This window comes from Centroberyx gerrardi, chromosome 8 (genome assembly GCF_048128805.1).
Source record: "Centroberyx gerrardi isolate f3 chromosome 8, fCenGer3.hap1.cur.20231027, whole genome shotgun sequence".
Taxonomy (NCBI): Eukaryota; Metazoa; Chordata; class Actinopteri; order Beryciformes; family Berycidae; genus Centroberyx; species Centroberyx gerrardi.
Window position 1 is genome coordinate 29,334,110 of NC_136004.1, and position 22,038 is coordinate 29,356,147.

The 22,038-nt window shown below is 41.2% G+C and overlaps 1 protein-coding gene across 3 annotated transcripts in view; it reads right to left on the reverse strand.

Annotated features, from left to right (window-relative positions):
* The window catches only part of smarca2 (SWI/SNF related BAF chromatin remodeling complex subunit ATPase 2), a 63,701-nt gene extending 43,003 nt beyond the window's left edge, over positions 1 to 20,698 (reverse strand). Inside the window, exons 1-15 of one of the 3 annotated variants that reach the window (XM_071917803.2) lie at positions 20,594 to 20,698; positions 18,587 to 18,844; positions 17,157 to 17,286; positions 16,540 to 16,965; positions 15,452 to 15,553; positions 12,011 to 12,263; positions 9,051 to 9,177; positions 7,421 to 7,594; positions 6,418 to 6,591; positions 5,710 to 5,880; positions 5,288 to 5,335; positions 3,484 to 3,614; positions 2,511 to 2,568; positions 1,997 to 2,097; positions 911 to 1,058 (exon numbers count right to left, since the gene is read on the reverse strand). In XM_071917803.2, the coding sequence (XP_071773904.2) occupies positions 911 to 1,058; positions 1,997 to 2,097; positions 2,511 to 2,568; positions 3,484 to 3,614; positions 5,288 to 5,335; positions 5,710 to 5,880; positions 6,418 to 6,591; positions 7,421 to 7,594; positions 9,051 to 9,177; positions 12,011 to 12,263; positions 15,452 to 15,553; positions 16,540 to 16,965; positions 17,157 to 17,286; positions 18,587 to 18,814 (2,271 nt within the window). In that variant the 5' untranslated portion in view covers positions 18,815 to 18,844; positions 20,594 to 20,698. Of the gene's footprint in view, positions 1 to 910; positions 1,238 to 1,296; positions 1,736 to 1,996; positions 2,098 to 2,510; positions 2,569 to 3,483; positions 3,615 to 5,287; positions 5,339 to 5,709; positions 5,881 to 6,417; positions 6,592 to 7,420; positions 7,595 to 9,050; positions 9,178 to 12,010; positions 12,264 to 15,451; positions 15,554 to 16,539; positions 16,966 to 17,156; positions 17,287 to 18,586; positions 18,845 to 20,593 lie in introns of those variants that run through there. The other 2 variants (XM_071917802.2, XM_078285051.1) reach the window with 2 other exon arrangements.
* Positions 20,699 to 22,038: the final 1,340 nt, after the last annotated feature.

Below are 22,038 nucleotides of genomic sequence, written 5' to 3' on the forward strand. Positions count from 1 at the left end.
AAGCCGTCTCATTTGTGATTAAAATGTAGCTAATATCTCAATACATTTTTCTAAATTTTGATTTATCGTCCCATCCCTAATGTATACATTGTGACGGGTTTACCGGTAATGTTGTGTGATGAAGATGTAATGAAATGTTTGACACAAGTTTGTATAGCACTTCTGCATGATATACTACTCTGTAACAAAAGGATCTGTAACAAAAAATGAAAGAGAACACATTTTTCTCAATGCTTCTGTGAGAAGGACCTCAAAAACAAAAGAATTACATAAAAGGATGTCTAGAAAAGTGTGTTAAAGGGTCAATTAATGTGTAATTTCTCATGCAATGCTGGCCTCTATCATTCAGCGTTGTCATGACAACAACACTCTACCTTCTGTACTCTCAGCATGATGGGCAGGTTGGACTGTTTCAGAATCAACAATCATTCTATCATGTTTTACTGAGTTAGCTAGTTTTTTTTTTCGATGGACGCTTGTCATGTCCTGACATCACCATGACTGCTGTTGTCTGTGGAGTTTTGGAAGGTAAGGAGTCTCTATTTTGTGTGTGAAGTAACTCCACTTCCCCGACGCATAAATGGGCCGGTCCGTTAAAATTCAAGTTGTTTGGAGGATTTTATACAGGCTGAATTTACCAGAACACCCAACCGATTACTAATAAAGTCTCAAATTATATTTTCCGAGGTGTGTTTTCTGCCGATAAGTATGATTTTTGAACAGACCTTGGCGTGGTGGGATAGCCTTCAAACAACAACAAAAACATCAGCCTCGGCCCACTCCTGTGTTTTTGAATGCAGAAACATCCGCAGCGTGCTCCGTGGCTGCTTTTTATTATGCTTCAATAAAGCAGAAATAAATACACATTAAGAAATGAGAAGAGGGAGTGCCAGTGCTTGTGTGTGTGTACCTGGTAATGTTTGAGCATGCCGTTGACCAGCAGCGAGGACTGCTTCTCCACCCTCTCGATGACAGCATGGGCCACGCCGTAATAAGACTGGGAGCTGGTCTCTCCAGTAGGAACACTGTACTCATCATCCACATCCTGCTTGGCCGACCTGCATGTGCGTGCGTGTGTGTGTGTGTGTGTGTGTGTGTGTGTGTGTGTGTGTGAAGCAAGAGAGAAAAGCAGTTCAGTCTCCCTGCTCCGACTCGGCTGCTCTCTTTAGAATTGATTTTAATGATCAGTTTGGAGGCTTAGCTGGGTCTGGCGCCGGTTGCACAGCTGGAGCGCAGGCTGAGCTGCTTGGGCAGGGCCTTTTTAGTTTTAGCTTTTTTTTTATTTTTTCTATCGACTTACCCCCCGTGAGGTTCCAGCTAGCATAATCAGTGACAGTTCTTTTAATTCACTTTAAAAAGAAACACTTCAAAAAACTTGCTTTTCCTTGACTGCTCCTATCGTTATTTATTTAATCTATGTTTCATATCTTTCACTTTTTTGCTTTTTTATGTTTTCATGCCCTTCATGTTTTTATTCTGTTCTTATTTCTGCTCTCCTGTATATGTAGTGTAAGCCACTTACTGCCTCTGTTTCTACATGAATGCACTACATATAATGAAAAGGATCTTCTGCACAATTAGATCTATGCAATTTGCATTTATTAGGCCAAGCTTCCAGTCTACAAGACCTTCATCAGAGGACACAAGGGAGATGAAGACCAAAAGCTTGGCCTAATAAACATAAACTGCATGGATCTAAGTGTGTGGCAGATCTTTTTCACTGTGGATTTGACTCTCTCTCTCTACACGCTTCTATATTGTTAAGTGCAAGAGTCAGTAATATCTTGATAATAAGTATAGTTGTCTCATAATGCATCTGATAAACAATATTACCTGCAAATGTTCAAAGATTTGTACACTGCCTATTAAAAGCCTCAACCCTTACATTCATGATCTTTGTTTTGTTTCCAGCTGATGCCAGTCCTGCACAAAAAAACAAAACATGTGCCCTGCCAAGTAAACTGAGACTCTGGTATACTGGGAAGAAACACAGTACTCGATGATGTGCTTGGCAGCCGTCACATTCTCTTCGCCTCCACTGGGATCGACTATCTTCTTCTCCTCTGTTTCGGCCTTGGAGACGGCTTCCTCTTCCTCCTTAAAAGGCAGGGGTTGATGACACATGATGACCGAGCGCATACTTAAGAGGAACATGACAGGAAGATCACAGAAGTGGCTCTGATAGACATAATAATAAATAATGGAAACGGCATCCTGAGAGAGCGCATGCAGCTACAGCCCCCTGGTGGATTCTGGCATGTGTGTGTCTGAGCGTGTGTGTGTGTGTGTGTGTCTGAGAGTGTGTGTGTGTGTGTGTCCTTTGAGAATGCATGTGATAAAGGGCTATATAAATAAACAAACTTGAAGCTTGTGTGTGTTGGCTTGGACCTGACTCAGTCTCTGATGTACAGCACACTAAATCCTGAATTTGACATTTGCTTCATTTGAAAAATAGCAGGAGTGGGCTGATCTAAAATTCGTTCGAGTTCGTTAATGAGAAAGACACCGACCTCTTCCTCAAACTCCGAGCCGCTCTCCTCGCTGTCCGACCTCGGGGCGACTTCATACCTGCGTTTCAAAGGAAGAGCCGTCAGTAAGAGGAAAAAAAGAAAAAGAGAAAAGGACAACGTACAATTAGAACGTTTCTTTTTCAGCTTGTCACAGCAAAATCATCCGCCTTCATTAACTCAACACTTTGGCACTTGGGCAGTTTTATATACGCCCCCGGCATCAGAGTTAATTTTACTCTTTCATCATCATGTTGTTAGTTTTGAACATTTGACCCCAAAGCCACATCAGCTCTAGGAGACAACACTCCAATTAACAGCTGTCAACTCCAAATAACCGTCACTGACGAAAACAACACTGGAAGGTTGCTGTGCAGAAGAAATCCATATCTCTATGTAAAGATGAAATAGTATTTCAGCTCATTTTCATCAGTTATTTCTGCTGGTATTAACAAGGTAATAGAGGAAGACATAGACTATGTTGCCAACATAGACTTTTAAAGTAATAATCCACAACATTTTCATCAAACGAATGTCTGTTTCGTAACTCTCCACCACCAATTTTTATAAAGAAATAGTGATTCAACCTACACACAGTTCATGAAAGCTTTTACGTTTGCTGTTCTTAACACTCGGTGTCTGGTAGCTCTTTCCTGGGAAAACTCCTCTAGCGTACAGGAAGTGATGTGTTTTACATGTCCGGTTTGTTTGGAATAAACAGAAGAAGAAGAACTGGGTAGTTAGCATGAGCAGTGATAGCCACCATGGCTGAACAGGTAAAGAAAAGAGCGCCACCTACAGAAACTCAAACTTCATCAACAGAAAACTCAAGGAAAAAGATGTCACAGTCCCGCCCACCCTGTTTGATTGACAGGTGATCTCTGGGAAGTGCAGTGCAGAAACACCACAGCAATGAGTGCTTAGCAACAAAGATGGAGACAAAATCGCAAATAAACACATTAATGGACTTTCTTACCCAGGATTCATCTCTAGCCAGGCCTCCAGCTGGCTGGATTTGGGAGCATCCGTTCCCTGCAAGACTTTCCCAGTCTCCGTCTGAATGACCTTGACTGGCAGCTCACTCATTTGGCTGCTCTCATCCATGGGCTGCAGGACAAAGAAACCATCAGGACAAGCGTGTGTCCGTCAATGTACGACAAAAGTGCCTAGATTGCATATTGACTGTATTTTGGAACATCAAGGTCAGATACATGCATTTTAAGTGCAGTAAACCTCATGTAATAGGTTCATCTTGCAATTCTGATGGTATGACCTCAACTGTGAACTTGGGATGATTTCATTAGCATTCATTGGCTACTGATTTTTTGGCCTGATCATGACTACTTGTGCGTTCATGTGCTGGTGGGAACGTCCGACATCCAGGACTTCCAAGTCGGCTGCTAGACAGAGTTGCGTTCATGTGGTAATTTGTCAGAAAACCAAACCTGGAAGACATACAATAAACAAACATGGACCTCCTAAACAAGCTAATTTGACGAACTTCATTCAACAACAAACTTGGGTTAGCAAATTTGTTTTCTTACTGTTGACTTTCCGACTTAATCATCCGACTTTGGAGGGCGTTCATGTGAAATTTCCAAGCAGGAAATTAGTTTTTCCTGATAGCACAAGAATTCACAATACGTACTATGAAAAGGCATAAATGTGTACACACAGCCCGCAAGGGAAAGTCAATATGCATTCATGTCCTTACCAGAAACTGGCCCCAGCTTGATAGCAAAACTAAACTGTAAAATTATCTGGAACACAGAATAATATTCCTGGCTGTATTATAATTCAGATGAATGTATACACTTCTCTCAAGTTATCTCATTCAACCATTCATAAGATACTGGTAAATACCGGAGGGAGAAACAAACCCAATTCTAAACCTATTTATCACCTCACTTATTATACAACAGTTGGGACTTTCGGGGCCACCTTTACAGATAAAGAGCCACTGGGACATGAACAAGTGCGCCAGCCAAAATGGGCGATCAAGGCCTTAGCTTATCAATTTCTGACAGCAGGCAGAGGTGGAGAACGCTGTTAAAAGAACTGGGAAACTGTGAAGGGGAACAAACAAACACTGCAGCTTTCCATTTGTTTTTGCTGCATTATTTACGAGAGTTCTGACTTGGTCACCTAGGACAAGGTCCAGCTCTGAAAGAGTAATTACTGTTTGTTTGATCTGATGTTCAGATGATTTTTTGTTATTTCTGCCTGAGTGCAGCTGAAGGCTGATGTGACACGCAGAAATGCAGGTTTGGTTCTCTGGCAGCCGCACCACAAACATCAGAAAAATGTGGGCAGCGCTAATGCCAAATGAATAGGTGTTGTAAAGGTCGCTACAACATGTTTCACAGGTTAGTTAAGTATCCTTCAAATTACAAACACATTTTTATATTTAACTTTTTCAACAAACACAACACAACACATTATTTTAGCCAAAATTTAAAACTACAAATGTCAAAATGTTGGCCTTTATGGAGGCTGGATAATATTGCTGATGTTTGTATGGTTATTATTCGAGAACCAAACCATGCATTCATGTTTCCCCCAGTCGTCCCGGGCCAAAGATCCATCTGAATGTCACGAGGGGGAAACTGAAAATGGAATTACCCTTTAAACAGCCCTCTCAGACAATGACACAACAGAGGTAAACATTGTTAAATTACCAAAATGGAATAAAGGCCAACAACAAAAAGGAAAATATAACACCAGAGAGTGTGTATGTGTCCTGTTGCAGCTGCACAACAGCTGCACAGCCAATGACTTACTTCTCCATCAGGTCCAATGGCGCTGGTTCCTTCACCATCCCCATCCATCTTCTAGACAAACATACAAGCCAATTTATCAGACATCGTATATCATTTCACAGGTAATGTTATTACTATTGTATATTGTACATGGTATGGCCAGCATAAGGGCAACACCAGCATGAAGTCATCTGTCAGTGATGGAGGCTCTGTGATGATGCAGGTTGATTTTAATGCCGTGGTTTTGTTTTGCTCCACTCATCCGCTAAAGGGCAAGGCCACTGGCAATTGCAAATAACAGGATTATGAATGATCTGTGTTTGCGAGCGGCTTTGAAATGATTTCCTAAGAGGCCGTTTCAGAATCAGGCTAGCCAGATCAGTGGCATCGTTTAAATCACTTCTCAAGGCGCACTTGTACAGGAAAAGCATTTATCTCCCTACCTTCTTCTTCTTCTTCTTCCTCTTCTTCTCCTTGGCAGCCTGGGCGGCTTTGTGTTCGTACACCAGGTTGGTGAGGTTGGCCACATACTCGTCCGTCTGCTGCAGCAGGTAGGCCAGGCGCTTGTCTTTCTTCTGGTCAATCAGCTTGCGGTAGCCTTCCTCATCTTCAGCCTGGGTGAGGGATGACGATAGGAAGTTAATGGTGCAAAGAGACAAAGGTTTCTTGATAAATACTGATGATACTCGACTGAAAACCGATTACACGGCTAAGAGGTTTGTTACGTGAAAAATATTACCCTGGGCTTGAGAAATATTATTCTCTCCAGTCAGTTTAAAGCCAGTTAGTTTATACTATACTATATTAAGCAGCGTATTTCAGTGTTTGTATGTTTGTAACATAGTGATATTTACATGTCGTAAGTTACATCAAGGTTTGATGTGGGCATCTTTAATGTAACAGGAACTGCTAGGTGTGCATCTTTACATGGTCAATAAAGCCAGTGACAAAGTTTGATGTTAGTTGTGAAATCCAGGAGTTGTAAATGAATTAAATAAAAATGAAAAATCAAAAGTTTAAAATGAATTCCTGCTGATAATGGTTTTCAGCTTTAGGAAACAAAGATAGCCCTGAAACACTTCAGGTGTACCCTTCTGAGGAACTTATTTCCCAAAGTGTTGATACAACATATCTTGATTTCAGGCTCTTACCATAAGTCTCCTCATTCTCTCCTTCTCAATCCTCTCCGTCTCCTTCTTCTGCTCCCGCTCGGTGTTGGTGTGCCAGGTGGCAATGGCTTTGGTGAGTTTCTGCATTTTGCCTGAAATGGACCTGTGGTATTCTTTGAAGTCCTTAGCGTGCTGAAGGATACTGTTCAGGTAATCCTGAAAAGCAAGTGATACAGCCAGTTGGAGAACGATCCACATCATCTACAACTGCTTGCCTCTTCTTCTATCACAGTACAAGTCTGCATGTTCATAACGTTGACAGTAGTGTTGTCACAATACCAATACTAAGTTTAATATTTAAAAATTTCAACAAGAAAAATCATCACGCAATATGTTACCACACTTCACTGACAGCTTTGTAGAAACTTTTGCACAGGGGTTTTGATGTCAGTTGGGTGTCCATCTTCGTCGGCTTAGTAAGCAAAATATTTTGCTCCTGTCACCAGTTTTGTCAGCCAGTTGAGGGCGGACTGGGATTCACTTCAACATGTGGTGGACTGACTGTTTGATGCTGCTGCCATGTTTTCAGCTGTTTGACTATCAAATTGACTGTCGAATTTTGCTCTGATTTTCGCTCTCGGCAGTCCACTGTCAAAAGCCAGACTGCTGTCGTCTATTCCAATTCTTCTTCTGCCTCTTTTAGCTATTCCAATCTCAGCTTGTAAAACATATCTGGTAAAAGTACTTAACGTTTATAACATTCAGTATTGAAATGAATCATTTGCAGCTGTATCGCAGAATCAAAATTTCAGTTATCTTGACAACACTAGTTTTCAGTGCTTTCAAGTGACTTTACAGCACAGTATGTTGGAAAACACAGTGTTGCTATTAAATACAAAGTGCTGACAAACCCTCCTTGGACCGTTTCCATGCTAAAGCTACAGGGGATCATTTGTGTTCCAGGGCTCCTAGCTTTAGGAAGCCCAAAACCGCCCCTGAGAATCCCCACCTCAGTGTGTTATTATACACTGTAGGGGGAAATCACCTGGTGTTTCTGTCTGCGTTTCTTCTCCTGCTCAATCTTCTGCTGCTTCTCCAGCTTCTCCGTCATGCGCGCCTCCCTCAGCGTCTGCCGCTTGCTGCGTTTGTAGGCCTTGGGGTTGAGCGTGGTCTCCAGGGTGGTGTCTCGCCTCATGCACGCCACCACGTCCTGCCGCAGCTGGAGGTACGCCCAGATTCAACATCGACTTCAATTTGTAGGTATTAAATATGCATACATAGGGATTTAGGGTGGGGGAGCATGCCATGCTTGAACAATAACATCGAAATAATAGGCCTGGAACAATAAATATTTAATAATCAACAAATAATGAAAACAAGTGTTAAGCAAGCGAGACATCAGTTTGAACATCATTAAATGTTTACAAGGCTCGGTTCAGGAAGCACTCTGGACTATGATAAAAATATGAGTCTAGCCTTTGAGCCCAGAAGAGAAGCTTTCATGCTCCTCTATCTCCTCACTTCAGCAACAGACTATACAGTTTGCTTGCTGGTTTGCTGGATGGCAAATGTCCCAGACAACGGTCCTAGCTCTTGTGTAGTGCAGATAGGGCTGGGCGATATATCGTATAATATCGATGTCTGGGATTTAATATTGTGAAATATGATCGTAATATTGTGAAATAACTTAAATGTTACTTCTTCCTGGTCTTAAAGGCTGCGTTACAGTAACGTGATACTTTACTTGAACTTATCAGCGTGTTCTGTGTGCTGAGTAAAATGAACAATGATTGCCTTTACCTGCTCATCATATCCACATTACTTATTATTGATTACACATTACTGATTACGAATGATCCTTACTAATTTTCAAAATTTTCTTGTGTGTAAATATCTTATGAAAGCACAAATACTCATCCCCAAAATATTGTCACATTATCGATATCAAGGTATTCGGTCTAAAGTGTTGTGATATTTGATTTTGTCAATATCACGCAGCCCTAAGTGCATCAAAATGATCTTCATATCAGTGCCTTGGTTATAAATTGGTTGTCAGCTGCACACCAGTCTTCCAACAAGAACATGCTGCAATTGCGGCCGCTGTGAAGATTCCCCCCTCCCCCTCCCCATCTCCCACCCTATGATGAAAGGCAGCGGGAGGAATTTTATACACTACCTCAGGACCTGGAGTGAGTCGATTTATGTGTATTGCACATAAATTGCACAACAAAGAGATGCATCAAGGTGAAAGAGTCAGCATTTAGGGCTTGCTGGAGAATGTCAAAGGAAGACATGAAGACTCTGGAGATGCTGATAGGCCACAAGCGTCATAGTCATTGGATATAAGGAGTATGGGACCAGACTGACATTAGATAACTATTATATATGATGCATGAATGCATGAATTTAGTTTATAATACATTTCACACAGAGATGAAACTGGAGAGACTGACCGCAACAACTGCAACTGCTAAAATACTCAGTAAAGAGGATATCCATGAGTAGAAGACTAGCAACTGCTGTGTGGCTGTAAGGAGCATGAGAACATGAAGAAATCGGCAGTGTGTCCTTGAGCAAAGCACTCAGCCCCTGCTCACTAACTACAAGTCGGTGTGGGTAAGAGCTTCAGATAAAAGCAAAGAGGAAGCAGTCACATTTTAGTGGTTTCTGTGTACCTGTCTCTGAAAGTTGAGTAGACGCAGTGCCTTGAGCTCCACTGTGGCCTTGGTCCTCAGGTCAGGAGGCAGCGAGCCCGGCAGGCTTTCCAGTTCCTGGATTCGATGGGCAATCCGAGCCTGCAATCTGAGGACAGGCAAGGACAAGCGATCAGTCAAACTGTAGTGGATGTTTCAAGTCACGATGTCAACTTTGTTAAAACCAAGCTGTGTGCCTTTACACAGCTTCTATCAGGCCAGCATTCCTACCAAAACATGTCTTTTTGCAAATGAAAACAATTGCCATGGAAGGACCACATAATGAAATACCCATTTTGAATAAAAGTGTAGTTGTTGGACAGCACCATCTTAACCTGAACCTGGATGACAGGGGGTGGCAGTTGTTTCTCACTCTGTCAGAAATCCACTACCATCAGAGCAAATTGTCACTTTTTTTTGTATATGGTGCCTCCAGCAGGAGTTTTTGATAAGGTGGACAACCATTAACGCACATATCCAATTCTGTACATGTTTCCTACCTCTCAGGTGCTATTTGTAATGTTATATTCATTTCAGCGCAGTGTGTAGAGCTGAATTGAAATGGTGAGTATCATCAAGTTACAAACAAATGCGAGCAGTGTGTACCATAAAATCAAAAGTTCCATGTTTGTGTTCACAATGGGAGGCTCTGTTGGATTGGTTGAGATGCAAAGCTCTCCTTCTCCTGAAACAGCGCCAAAACAAAGTGAACTGAAGTGTGGAGAGAAGTCTGTGTGATGTGCAACTACCAGGCTCCTAAAATCAATATAACTATCAGATTCAGGGGAATTGCCCGCATTAAAAACAGAAATTATCACTAAAGAAGGAGCCAGCTGGAAAGGAGTCAGTGATTGGCATTCAGCACCTGTGGAGTACACTGTATTAGTCAATAGTATTACAATATTAATGACTTCATAATAAATAATGTGATACTTTATTCATCCCCCTAGGGAAGTTTCTCTTTCAATTTCTTTCCACTTGCCTCTCAATTTCTCAGCTAAACAGCAGCTCCCCTAGAGCCTGGAGGAATTCAGTGTATTGATCACCAGTCAGAGTGTTGATCTCTTTAAATAAAATCAAGGATGTTCTTAAACACCTTTCCCTCTAAGAAAAGAAACTACAGCTTAATGCAATTTGCACAATATAGCAATTTCAATATGTTTTCTAATTGTGCAGCCCTTATTGATGTAGATCCCAACCTACTTCAAGGCTTTTGACATGTTAATTTTGTTGAAAATAAAACAAATTTAATTGATGTATTACAAGGACGAATTTTAGAACAGGTTTTCAAAACACACACAAGTAAATGGAGAATCAGAAAAAAACGTCTGAATATCAGTGATGACTAAGGCCCCTGAGAACAGCTGATTTTGGTGATTGAACTGCTCATTAATTCGTATAGCAGAATGAGTGGAAAAAAGTAAAAATGTTCAGCTCAAGGCAATTATAATCTGAATGTCCTTTGACAACGTATACCACATCTGCCATCTCATTAATGATGGATATGAATGCTTTTTTGGAACGGTATACGGATACAAGATCAAAAAGAACATTTTTGCGACACGATGCTGCAGGCAGCTCATTTACAGCGCTGTGCTGTTTATGAAAACACAAGCAAAGGGACTTGACCTTTATATACCAGTGTGACACTGCTGTGCTGATGTAAGAAGCTCCTGCTGTCCAGACATATGGATTGTGCCAACAGCAATGGAAGAGAATATTTGTTTCTCGAGCACCTTTTACATTTTTCTCTCTTGCTGTCTCAGCAGCTAGATGAAGACAGACACTGAAGAGGCCCTCGCATCAAACTTAAATTAAAGTAGCACTTCACAGACTGTATCCAGCTTGATGTGTAAACATTCAGAGAGAGGTCCAGTGGTGTTTGTGGTATATGTTGCTCCCAGAGATTGCTGCAGTCTTATTTTGAACATAGAGCCAGATGAAAATAGAAAACCGGGTTTAAACTGTCACTTGCTAATGAGCTCCATAAAAGCGGGATGCTGACCTTTCTGGAGACTGACAGAGAAAGGCTGTGAACGGAGTATTTTATGTATATTCCTTAACAAGATTAAACTCAACACATCTGACAGGCATTTCATGTGAACATACTGAAAATGCATGGAGTAAAATTTATTGTGTTAAGTATGGTTTCATTTTAGAGAGTTGAAGCCCCAGTCAGTAAGGCCAGCTGACACCAGCCACTGTTTTGTCATTTTCACAGCAGACTACAAGGAAGTCAGTGAGCTGGATAAACAACTTTTGGCTGAAGATTTTCTGACAGACTAACAGCCCATGTTGCGTTGACATATGAGCCAAGAAGCACATTATTTTTTGGCTGGTTAAAGCATGATTAACTGCTGACTTTGGACATTCACAAAACTGAAAGTATCATGGCTGGCCTCTGTCTGTCCAATACACGGGCAAGTGGCAATTCACCTACTGTGGAGGATTTAGCTAAAACAGAGAAGTAATCCAACATCAAAGTCCTTCCTTTATCACAGTCAAGTCACAGTACGTGTGTACATGTCAATTGGTAATTTCATTTGAATTGAAAATGACAAAATCACCTTATTGGCATCTAACTAATTTGAAAATGTAATTTAAGGAGATTTGATGATGAAATGCAATTTAAAGAGAGTCTGGGGCAGTTGTCAAAAAGACTTAGAGACAAGAAGAAGAATTTTCTGAACTTATCAGCCTGTTCTGGCTGAGTGAAATGAACAATGATTGGATTTACTTGCTCATCTACATCTACATTACTTATTACTGATTACTAATGATCATTATCATTGTAAACATCTTATGAAAGCACGAATAGTCATCCCCTAACTATCGTCACATTATCGATATCGAGGTATTCGGTTTAAAATATTGTGATATTTGAGTCAATATCGCCCAGCCCTCGAACAGGCAGCCTGGTGGAGTGAGCGGGGGTTAATCACCTGTACTCTCTCTCCTGCAGGATCCCCACTGGGTCCAGTCCCTGGGGCTTCTGGACCGGAGTGACCCGGTTCTGCTTCTGCTGCATCTGGAGCATGGGAGACGCCTGCTGGCCGGGGGGCTGCGGCGTCACCGCGCCGCCCGGCACGGGTCCGGACGGCACCGCGGGGGCCTGAGGAGGCGCGGGGGAGGGGCGGCCGCTGGCAGCCGGGGGGAGGTGCTTCTGAGAGCTGACTGGAGTTTCACCACCCTGTCCTGGGAGAGCACAGCCTCTGTCTGTTTGGTCAATTCTCAGTACGGTCGTTTTGATATCGATATGTAACTATATATGCTAACATATTCAAAATCACATTTCAAATAATCATCATTGCATGAACTGATTGAAGTATGAACATATTCTGTAATTTTCAAATAAGAGTCCCTGATTTTTCCCATTTTGTGAGAGATTTTAAGATTTGCTTTTTATGATTAACAGAATTGTGTATCACGATAACTCAATTTAATCACGATATGATACTGCTGAAAGACGATAAATGATAATATTGTATTATTGCCCAGCCCTAATTGTCAGTGAATATTTTTAAAACAGACAGTTGCAGTAATCAGTGCTTTGGCCAAGTCACATTCAAAGCCATTGTTTTAGGGGCATTAATTAATCAAAGACCTCTATCGGCCTCTACTGGCAACCAGCAGGAATTGCAACAACATCAGCAAAAGTTGCCTCCTCCTGCAAAGGTCTCCAGCACAGGAGTCACAATTCATCAAGTCACATTTTCACAATGCAAAATACTGTAACAATAATAATATTGCTTTCAGATAATTGGGAAAGTTAATTTTCCTCTTCAATGTGGCCTACACAACTTTTGATGGCATAGTAGATAATGAAAGTTAGGAACGCTCATTTAAAAATCATCTATAAATCTGTAGATTTATTGCTATGAAAAATGTATTCAGGTGAGGACTGATCAATATTGTTTTCAATAAGACAAGAGAGACAAATGTGCATGTTTTCATCTTATCACTGAACTTTGTAATAATATAAATATAGAGCTACAGTCTGTTGCCATGGGTTTTTAATAAAAAATAAAATCCTTTAGAGATAGATCTTTCCTTCAATTTTGATGACAAAAGTTAACTTTATTTCAAAAAGGCTGCTGACCCCTGGAGTATGGTCCGATCAATATTTATAAAAAAAAAAAAAAGAACAACTCTCCGCTAAAGCTTGAAATAGAAGAACCAAAACTTTATTATGTGATGTCATCAAGAGAGGAAACCTGGAGCTGCTTCACTGACAAATAATTGGAGACCTTTTAGACTCATGGAATGAGACGTTACAACCAACTGAGCTTTACTTCACTGCAGCACTAACCTTTATGAACCAGAATATTGTGCCCAAATCCCCATAAAATCACCCTGCAGGGTTTCCCTCAGAACTTTACTTTGGGGGCTCCACATTTGTTCAGTAAGCTACTTTATTTTCTGCATAAAAGGCCCTTCGCATCTATAACAGACAGACTGTGTAACATGTGCCCCAAATTTACAACTCAGTCAGTCCACAAATCCCTTGCTCATTTCAGACAGATGGCACAGCTGTGACAGGGACACTGGACACTTCTGTTTCTCTCTCTGCTCTTCCCTCAATTTCAGCCCGTCTCTCCTCAACCTCACAAATTAACACCAACGAGTTCTGCACTGAAATTACATTTAGAGTGATTTTAGCTAACTAGCCATTCTCTCAGCAATTAATGCTGACTTTAGGCTGTACATTTTCTGCGGTTATGTTCATGTAACAGTGAGTCTGATGTTGACGAGTGCGCTCATCTTATTTTTTTGGCTACTTTCACACACACACACACACATCTCATGTTTGCTGGGATGTCTCTTCCTGGGAAGCTTTTTTAAAATACTTTTCAACGCTCCCGATGATCTGAATGTTTTTTCGGAGCAGAAATCAAGTTCCAGGATTTGTCTCTTGATGATATCACCAACAGTCTTGGTTTTCACTTGTTTGTAGCTTTGAGAGAGAATTGTTGTTTACAAGTCTAGATGAAGCTGTCTAGGATCACAGGAGCAACATTGTGCAAATTCTGCTCCAGGGTGGATTTCCCCCTTTACAGCAGACTATTTCACATGACCTTCAAAGCCAGTCTCTTTATATTCTAAGTCAACCTCACACTATCTTCTAGGGGTGTAACGGTACGTGTATTCGTCTCGAACCGTCCCGGTACGGACGTTAGGGTTCGGTGCATGCAGTCGTACGGAGAATACGCGGTATGTGCGAAGATTGACGAACGTAATGCGGAACCAACTTTCACAAGCGCGAGTTCCACCCGGAAACCTTAAGCTGTAAGCCAACAACAGTTAGCAACATGCCATGCTAAGCTTAGCTCAATCTACTACTGAGTCAGTCACACTATGGCGAGTGCAAATGAGACACAGGAGCTAGAAGACCCGCCTGCTTCTTTCAAATCAGCTGTGTGGGAAAATTTCGGGTTCCCAGTGAACTACGACAGCAATGGAGAGCGAGTGGTGGATCGGACGAGGACGGTGTGTCGGCGTTGTTCGACAGTTGTAGGGTATGTGTGCGGAAACACATCGAACATGCTAACATGCATATTCGACGGCATCACCCAGATGTGCCAATCACCGGAGCTAGGCAAAAAAAAACAGGAGTCCAACTACTTATCCCCGCTGCTTTTAAGCAGCCTCTAGATGCGAAAGCAGACAGGGCCAAAAACATTACCGAAGCAGTTGGCATTTACATTTCATCGGCTATGCGCCCATATGCAGTGGTAACATAACATAAGAGATGCTTTTCAGTTTTGTAGCTGATCGTGACCTATTGCCTTTTGTTTTTTATCAGCCCTACTTAAAAATATGATCTATGTGAGAGTGTATGTTCACTGTTTACATTTTACATTTTACTGCTTAATACACTACAGGCTGTACCAACTACCTCAGGGGGGATTATACGACACTAGGTGGAACAAACTGTAACTTGCACTACTGTCTGTTCAAAATAAATGAAAAGAAACCTAGCCTTATGCATTTGGGTTTTTTTGTTGCTTTTTTTCCCGTTGTACCGAACTCGTACCGAACCGTGATGTCCAAACCGTGGTGTGAACCGAACCGTGACTTCTGTGTACCGTTACACCCCTACTATCTACTCTTTTCATTGCAGCCTCAAAGAATTCATTTTAATGTTTTGGAAGTGAATCTGATGCAAGAGCGCACATCAAACACTTGGAGTAGACCAGTGGTTCTCAAACCTTTTTGGTCTTGCATTCCTTTTACCAAGGAAACATTTCTGTGCCCCTTCTACTCCATCCTGAATATATGAAAGCGATGTGTAGCATAAAAAGGTGTTCGGAAAGACAGACAGCTTGCTCACTGTGGATTTAACCCCAACATACATTCTATAGCTCAACTCATCACATACTGACCATCAGACCAAGCCTTGGGTCCTGAGCTCTGACTGTGTGCTTGCATGGTTGGGGTGGGACAGGGGCTTGACTGGGGGCCACCCATAGTTGCCATTGGCATGCCTGTCAACAAAATACAAGTTTTTTTTAATTAATCCTTCTTTCTCTCTACACACAACAGCACCAGTACAGTCGTATTTCCAATTTAAACTGAAGAAATGGCATTAGCTCATGACAACCTAGAAACTAAAGCTTGATCAATAACAATATAATAAGATAATAATAATAAGGCGCTAATAAGGCTGAAACTGACAAGAATATCTTTCTCCTCCAACGCACCTGGCACATGCATACGGTTGTGCAAAGATTATTTTCTTAGATTATTAATGTAAACTAAATCTAAGACAAAAACTAGGTGTTAAAAAACAGTGTCGTAAACACAGTGTCGTAAAAAAAAATAAACATAAAAACTAGACTTTGTGAAAAAAAAAAAATAATCTGAGCAAAAACTATCTTGTCTTCTTGAAAAACTAACTAAACTAACTTTTTGTTTTCGTCTTGTTGCAGGGTAAAAAGTGGTCCCAGTTTTAAATTTTATAATTTACGTGAAAAAAAAAATTATACATATTAAGTGTTTCCCCCAGAATTGTATTCTTGTATTCTTGTCAGGGTGGAAAAGCTTCTGAAACAGCATTTAGATCATGAGACACTAAAAGTCTCCATCGAACCCAGCATAATAATAATAACAGCACTATGAAAACTACTTGAGGGGAAGTCGATCATGGAGTATGTGGGATTACAATCAATTCAGGTTAGGTTACGGTCTTCCCACAGGCAAACAGTGTAATATTGATCAATTATGTAATCATGCAAACTGTATAATTTCCATCATATTGAAAGTCCTATATAGGAGTCCTATATATTTTGGATTTGAAAAACACCTCTGACACTTGAAAGTTACGTGGATTCCGGGGGTGTGAATTCACCAAGTCTACCTTTAACCTCTGAGTTTAAGAGTGCAAAGCTTTCGAAGGTGTGTAAGAAGACAATCCTGTGCAATCTGCTTCATCAAGTTAACCTTGTGCCATTTTCAGACGGCATCTTCCTACCTGGAGGCCTGTTGTAAGGGCTAGCACTAGCTGCCTGCTGCTGCTGCTGCTGCTGCTGCTGCTGCTGCTGTTGTTGTTGTTGTTGTTGTTGTTGCTGCTGCTGCATGGTGGGAAGGCTCCTCTTGCCCTGAACAGCCAGCTGGAGGTTTTCAGGCAGCGGCTGCCCGCGGCCCAGGATCTTATAGGCCAGGATCTGGGCTCGGAGCTGCTGCAGCTGCACCGGGCTGAAGGAGGAGGGCCCCCGACCCTGCTGCCCCATGCTGGACATGTTGGGCATAGCTCCTTGGGGGTCCATGGGCATCATGGGGCCTGACTGGGAGGGAGGCATCTGGGGCGGCGTGGGCCCCCCCCCACCCCCACCTCCGGACATGGGGCTGGAGGCGTGCTCATGGACGCCCATGGGGGATGGATGGGGGGACATGTATCCTACAGTGGATGGGAGGGAGTTTTAGTATTTATACATACCCAAGGTTTTTACCATCAAAAATAACAAGGTTATAAACAGGTTCTGAATCTACAAACTGTGAAACAAGTTAAGGAATTACAATTCATTTTGCATCTCACTGAGCCCAGTGTTTTGGTTGTACAATCAGAGGGTTAAGATGGCCAAAGTGTACCTTGGCTGTGCTGGTCCATAGGACTCTGTGGAGGCCCCATGCCGCTGTGGAGAGATCTCATCCCCACTCCCTTCATGTGACCAAAGTGTATCGCGTCTGCCATGGTCTTCTCATTCATCCCCTCCATGGGCTGAAAACAGACACAGAAAAATCAATAAGATCCGAGATTCATTTGGAACTTTATATCTGACACTGTTTCCCCTTAATTCATCAGCTGTGGTGACACCTCAGTGCTGCGGGAAACGATGAACAAAAAAATTATAATAATCTAGCCTGCAACCCTGAAAGAAATATCTACAGAATTAATAATCACGATCAAGACAACCAGTCCATCAAAATGGACTTTACTTTACAAAACGTTACTAGCAGCAATATCTGTTATTGTAATGTGCTGATTGCATAAAGTAATGCATTTTAACAATAGAAGTAATGAAGTGGGCTCTATTAGGCAGCTCAGTCCACATCCTTTTGATAACATGCTTTTTGCCATTAGGCAGTGTTGAAAGAGTTTAAATATTTCTGATATCAAAACAGGATATTCGAGGCAATCAGCTAGGCCTAATCTCGCCTCTTGTACAGAGCCAAAGCAAATTTCTCCATGTAATCACAGGTCATATCTGTCAAAAAGTGTTTAAATTAGAGGCTAGATATCATTACGGTTGGAAATGTACAGTGTATTAATATGGGTGCAGTATTTAAGTGTTCTAAATGACTGTCTTTCTGTTATTGTTGTGTTGTTTTTGAATGTCTGATTGTATAATATTTGCAAAGTAAGATAATTACAAGGCTTGAAAAGAAAATTAATAAATACTTACATGACAAAAAGTGTTTAAATGTGTTTAAAGTATTTACATACTCTATGCCGAAATTGTCAAGTTGCTTCGGTAATGTAGCTAATAGTTTGGGAACCAGAAGGACACTTGTAGATTCCTATCCAACCCATGTGTTTTTGATTGTTGGCAAGCAAACGTTTCATCTGTTTTGATGTTAGCTAAACCATCTTTGACATATTTAGCTGTTTGTGCTGTCAACAGACTCCTGAATAAAAGGCTGTAAAGTAAATTATACTGCTCTTCAAGACACTCACTCAAGACACTGACAATTATTTATAAAATAGCTTTAAAATTGCGTGTTAAAACCCTGTGCATCATCTGCCTCCTCTAAATTAACAATATTAGTATCCCATCATGACCCTGATGTAATCAAACTCCACAGTTACAACTAATGTATTTTAATGTACAGGTCATCCTAATTGTATTGCTCCCTGTATTGCTTTTACCATTGTAGTTTGGTCTGCCTCTGTATTTGTTGCACTTAATCTGCACGGAAGTACCTTTTAGCTGGTACTGTATTGCATCACCTGAATTTTGCGCTGTTTTATTTATATTGTTTATCATGTGTTCTGTTTATCATCATCAAGCATGCTGTACCTTGTGCATAGGATACATGCTGTCCTGAGAGTAATCGCCCTGTCCCTGCATGCCATGAGGCGCATTGGGGGTGCCAGGCCCCGGGCTGGGACCCATCATGCTGTGAACGGAGCCTGGTGAGGGGTCCGGGCCGGGGCTGGGGCCCAAGATGGGCCCTGGAGACAGACCTGCCCCGGGGGAGGGGCCAGGATGGGACATACCACCTGATGGGTCTGCAGGGGTGGACATCTACTGGACTATCAGGAGGAAGCTGCACAGCTGCAGAAAGAAAGACAGAGAGAGAAGGGTTTGCATATAATAAAAAGTCCAGCATGGTATTTTCTTCACAGCACAAGATGTAGGGCTTGATCTGATGAGTGGTTATACTACTACAGCTGTAAAAAGTGACTGAGAATCCAAGAGATAGTGATGATTTATGGACCCCGGGATGCACGGGGGTTTCTATCTTCATCCCAAGTGCAAGCAGCTACATAGGTTCAGATCCTGGCTCATTGTCAACACCTAATGGCTCTTGACATTGATAGTCACAGAGTCACCAAGGAAAACTGCAACAAGGAGGTAACTGAATGCATACCTCATGCAATACAATTGAACTGCACTATACTGCACTTCTCAACCGTGTGCCATCAAGGCCCAAGAGTCTGCAGTTTTTCATCCCAACCAATCACTTCGCCATCTGATTTCACTGATATGCACACTTTCAACCAGAGAGGAGAACTAATAAGTGAAATCTGCTGTTGTAGTGAGTGATTGGAAAGAAAACCGACATACTCTTGAGCCTCGATGAGTATATTTCATCTGGTTTTTAGGCATTATACTCATAAGTCTGTGTTAGGTGCTTTGGCTCTCCAACAAATTTAAAGACAAAAACATATCTCATCTTACTATTTACTGTTACAACATCAGTGGTGGGGAGGAAGTTACCAACAACACACCAGGAATAATGAAATAGATTCAAACCGCTAGACCTGTTTTGAGTATGCAGACTACAATATTCAATGTAAACAAATGCATCTTCTGTGCTTATCAAGGTACACAGCGTTAACTGGAGGTTGCTCACACTGTGCTGTCACTGCACATCTCTCCTCTTTACTATCAGTCTGCACTTTGACAAAACAAAAATGCAAAACTTTCCTGTGAAAACTGAAACTTGTCATGTCTCCAGCCTCATTCAGTTGTCAAACTTCAGAGCTGGCTCATAGCTAGTGCCCAAATGTTGTAATAGCAGCTGATCCTACTTTGTCTCACCTTGATTTTACAGGCCTATTAGCTGTCAAGCAAACAATGCTTCACCCGTTTATGAAAACCTCGATATTTAACTTAACACACTCCCAGAGAGTTATCAAAGTCAAGCGGCGGTGTAAATCAGTTATACTACAGTAATGCTGTTAGCACTAACATCATAAATAATGATTATCATGATGCGGTCAATTGATCTCAACATGCAGGTTTTGCAGCTCTGAAATAGATATCTGGATCAAAAAAGAACACTGCTACCTAGATATAGTATATGTCTATACTATAAATATATGTATATAGTTGTTGTTTTATGATAGTTCTGCTATAATTTTACAAACGTTAGTTAACTGTCATTTCTGAGAGCCAGCTCTGATTGGATCATGGCTTCCCCAAAACTGGTGGCCATCATTAACAGGCGGATATCAAAAATCAAAATGAAAGTTTAGATGAAAGCCGCGGTCCTGACATGGCCATGGCGACAGCTTTTCGAAACAAAGAGAAACTTTAACAGTGAGATTTGACACATACACTTCCACAAAGCAAATACTCAGTACATTGCTGCTACGCTTGCGGGTTAGCGAACTTAGCTAACAGCTAGCTAACGTCAGCTAGCATAGCAACTAGCTAGCTAGTCTGGTCGGCGCTGGCTCTAGTTCCAGGCTCTCCAGCTAGCGAACCGTCCACGTCAAAAAGTTTGGACAGCTAACAGTAAGTTTCGTAGTTACATATTAGTGTTTATCACAAGCCAAGTACTGTAAATCAATTTACCTTTCGGTAGAATTGAAATCGCATGTAATTAGTTGGACATAATGTAATGTTTCTCCGAAATATGACTGCTATCTACAAGTTCACTCCCCCCTCGGTGTTGTTTTGCTGACATGTTAAAGTTATTTTTTGTGATGCCATTACTGATTTGTCAATGTCACAGGAAATCCCACCTACCTGTAAAGTGATTGGCTGAATTACACGTCAATCTTTCGTGTTCCTTTCTTGGGCGTGCCTCTGCTCTGGAAGCACGGCTGTAACTTTCTGGCCCAGTGGCCATAGCTGCAAGCAAGAACCTACAGTTAGTTAAGACTTTACTACAAACCTCAGCCTAACCTAAACCTTACGGAGACATTACTGCTGGCCCCACCCGTAAATCAAAATAATGAAAGTGAAAGTGAAAACACAGAGCACCACTGCAAGAAAGATAAAGTTTTTCCTTGTTTTTAATCTGAGTATAGACTTTATTTCAATGCTTTCACAATTGACTATTAATAGATAGATAGATAGATAGATAGATAGATAGATAGATAGATAGATAGATAGATAGATGTTAAGCTAAAGACAGTACAATAAAACGAAATAAATTAGTGTTATTAGCAGTGTTATTAACCTGATAATTAAAATAAGCAACAGACTTTAATTTCTTGGAATGTAAATCTCTCACTTGACAGAAGCAGTGTCAAGTGTTTGTTTATCATCATCGATTAGGTTATTGATGAGCCTAAGGTGTAGGCTATTGATTATGGGTGTAGGCTACTATATAGAGACACTGTGATACCAAGGGTGGAAGTAACTAATTACATTTACTTAAGTTACTGTAACTGAGTAGCTTTTTTGTGTATTTTTTTTTAAGTCAGAAATTTTTCTTTTACTTAAGTACATTTTTACTGAAGAATTGTGCTTCACTACAAATTTTGTGTCTCTCCATAAGCATCAGAAACTGCACCAATGTAAATTGACAAATTGTGGAGCCATTCACAGTGAGAAGAGTAATCTGGTTTTACTTTGTTTGTGAAGTTTATTTTGTAATTTCCAAATTTCCCAATTAAAAGAATCTAGTTTGAACGCTGTCCTCTCTCTTAGTCACATTTCTTTTTCTAAATGTAACTCCAGTAACTTTTACTCTTGAGTACATTTTCAATGAGACACTTTTTACTTTTTTACTTCAGTAGATTTTTACAGCAGTACTTTTACTTCTACTTAAGTAAAATATCAGCAAAGTAACAGTACTTCTACTGGAGTAGGACATACTTGTACTCTTTCCGCCCCAGCTGGTTGGATGATCCCTCTCCACAGTGTGTAAGGTGAACACAGGGTGGCAGCAGCGTCCAGCTGTTGGCAGACTGGACTCTGCTGCTGGAGCCCAGAAGCACCTGGCAGCAGAGAATCACCAGAGACACCTGAGCTCAAAACAAACATGCCATGTCCAAAGTGATGGAGTGCAA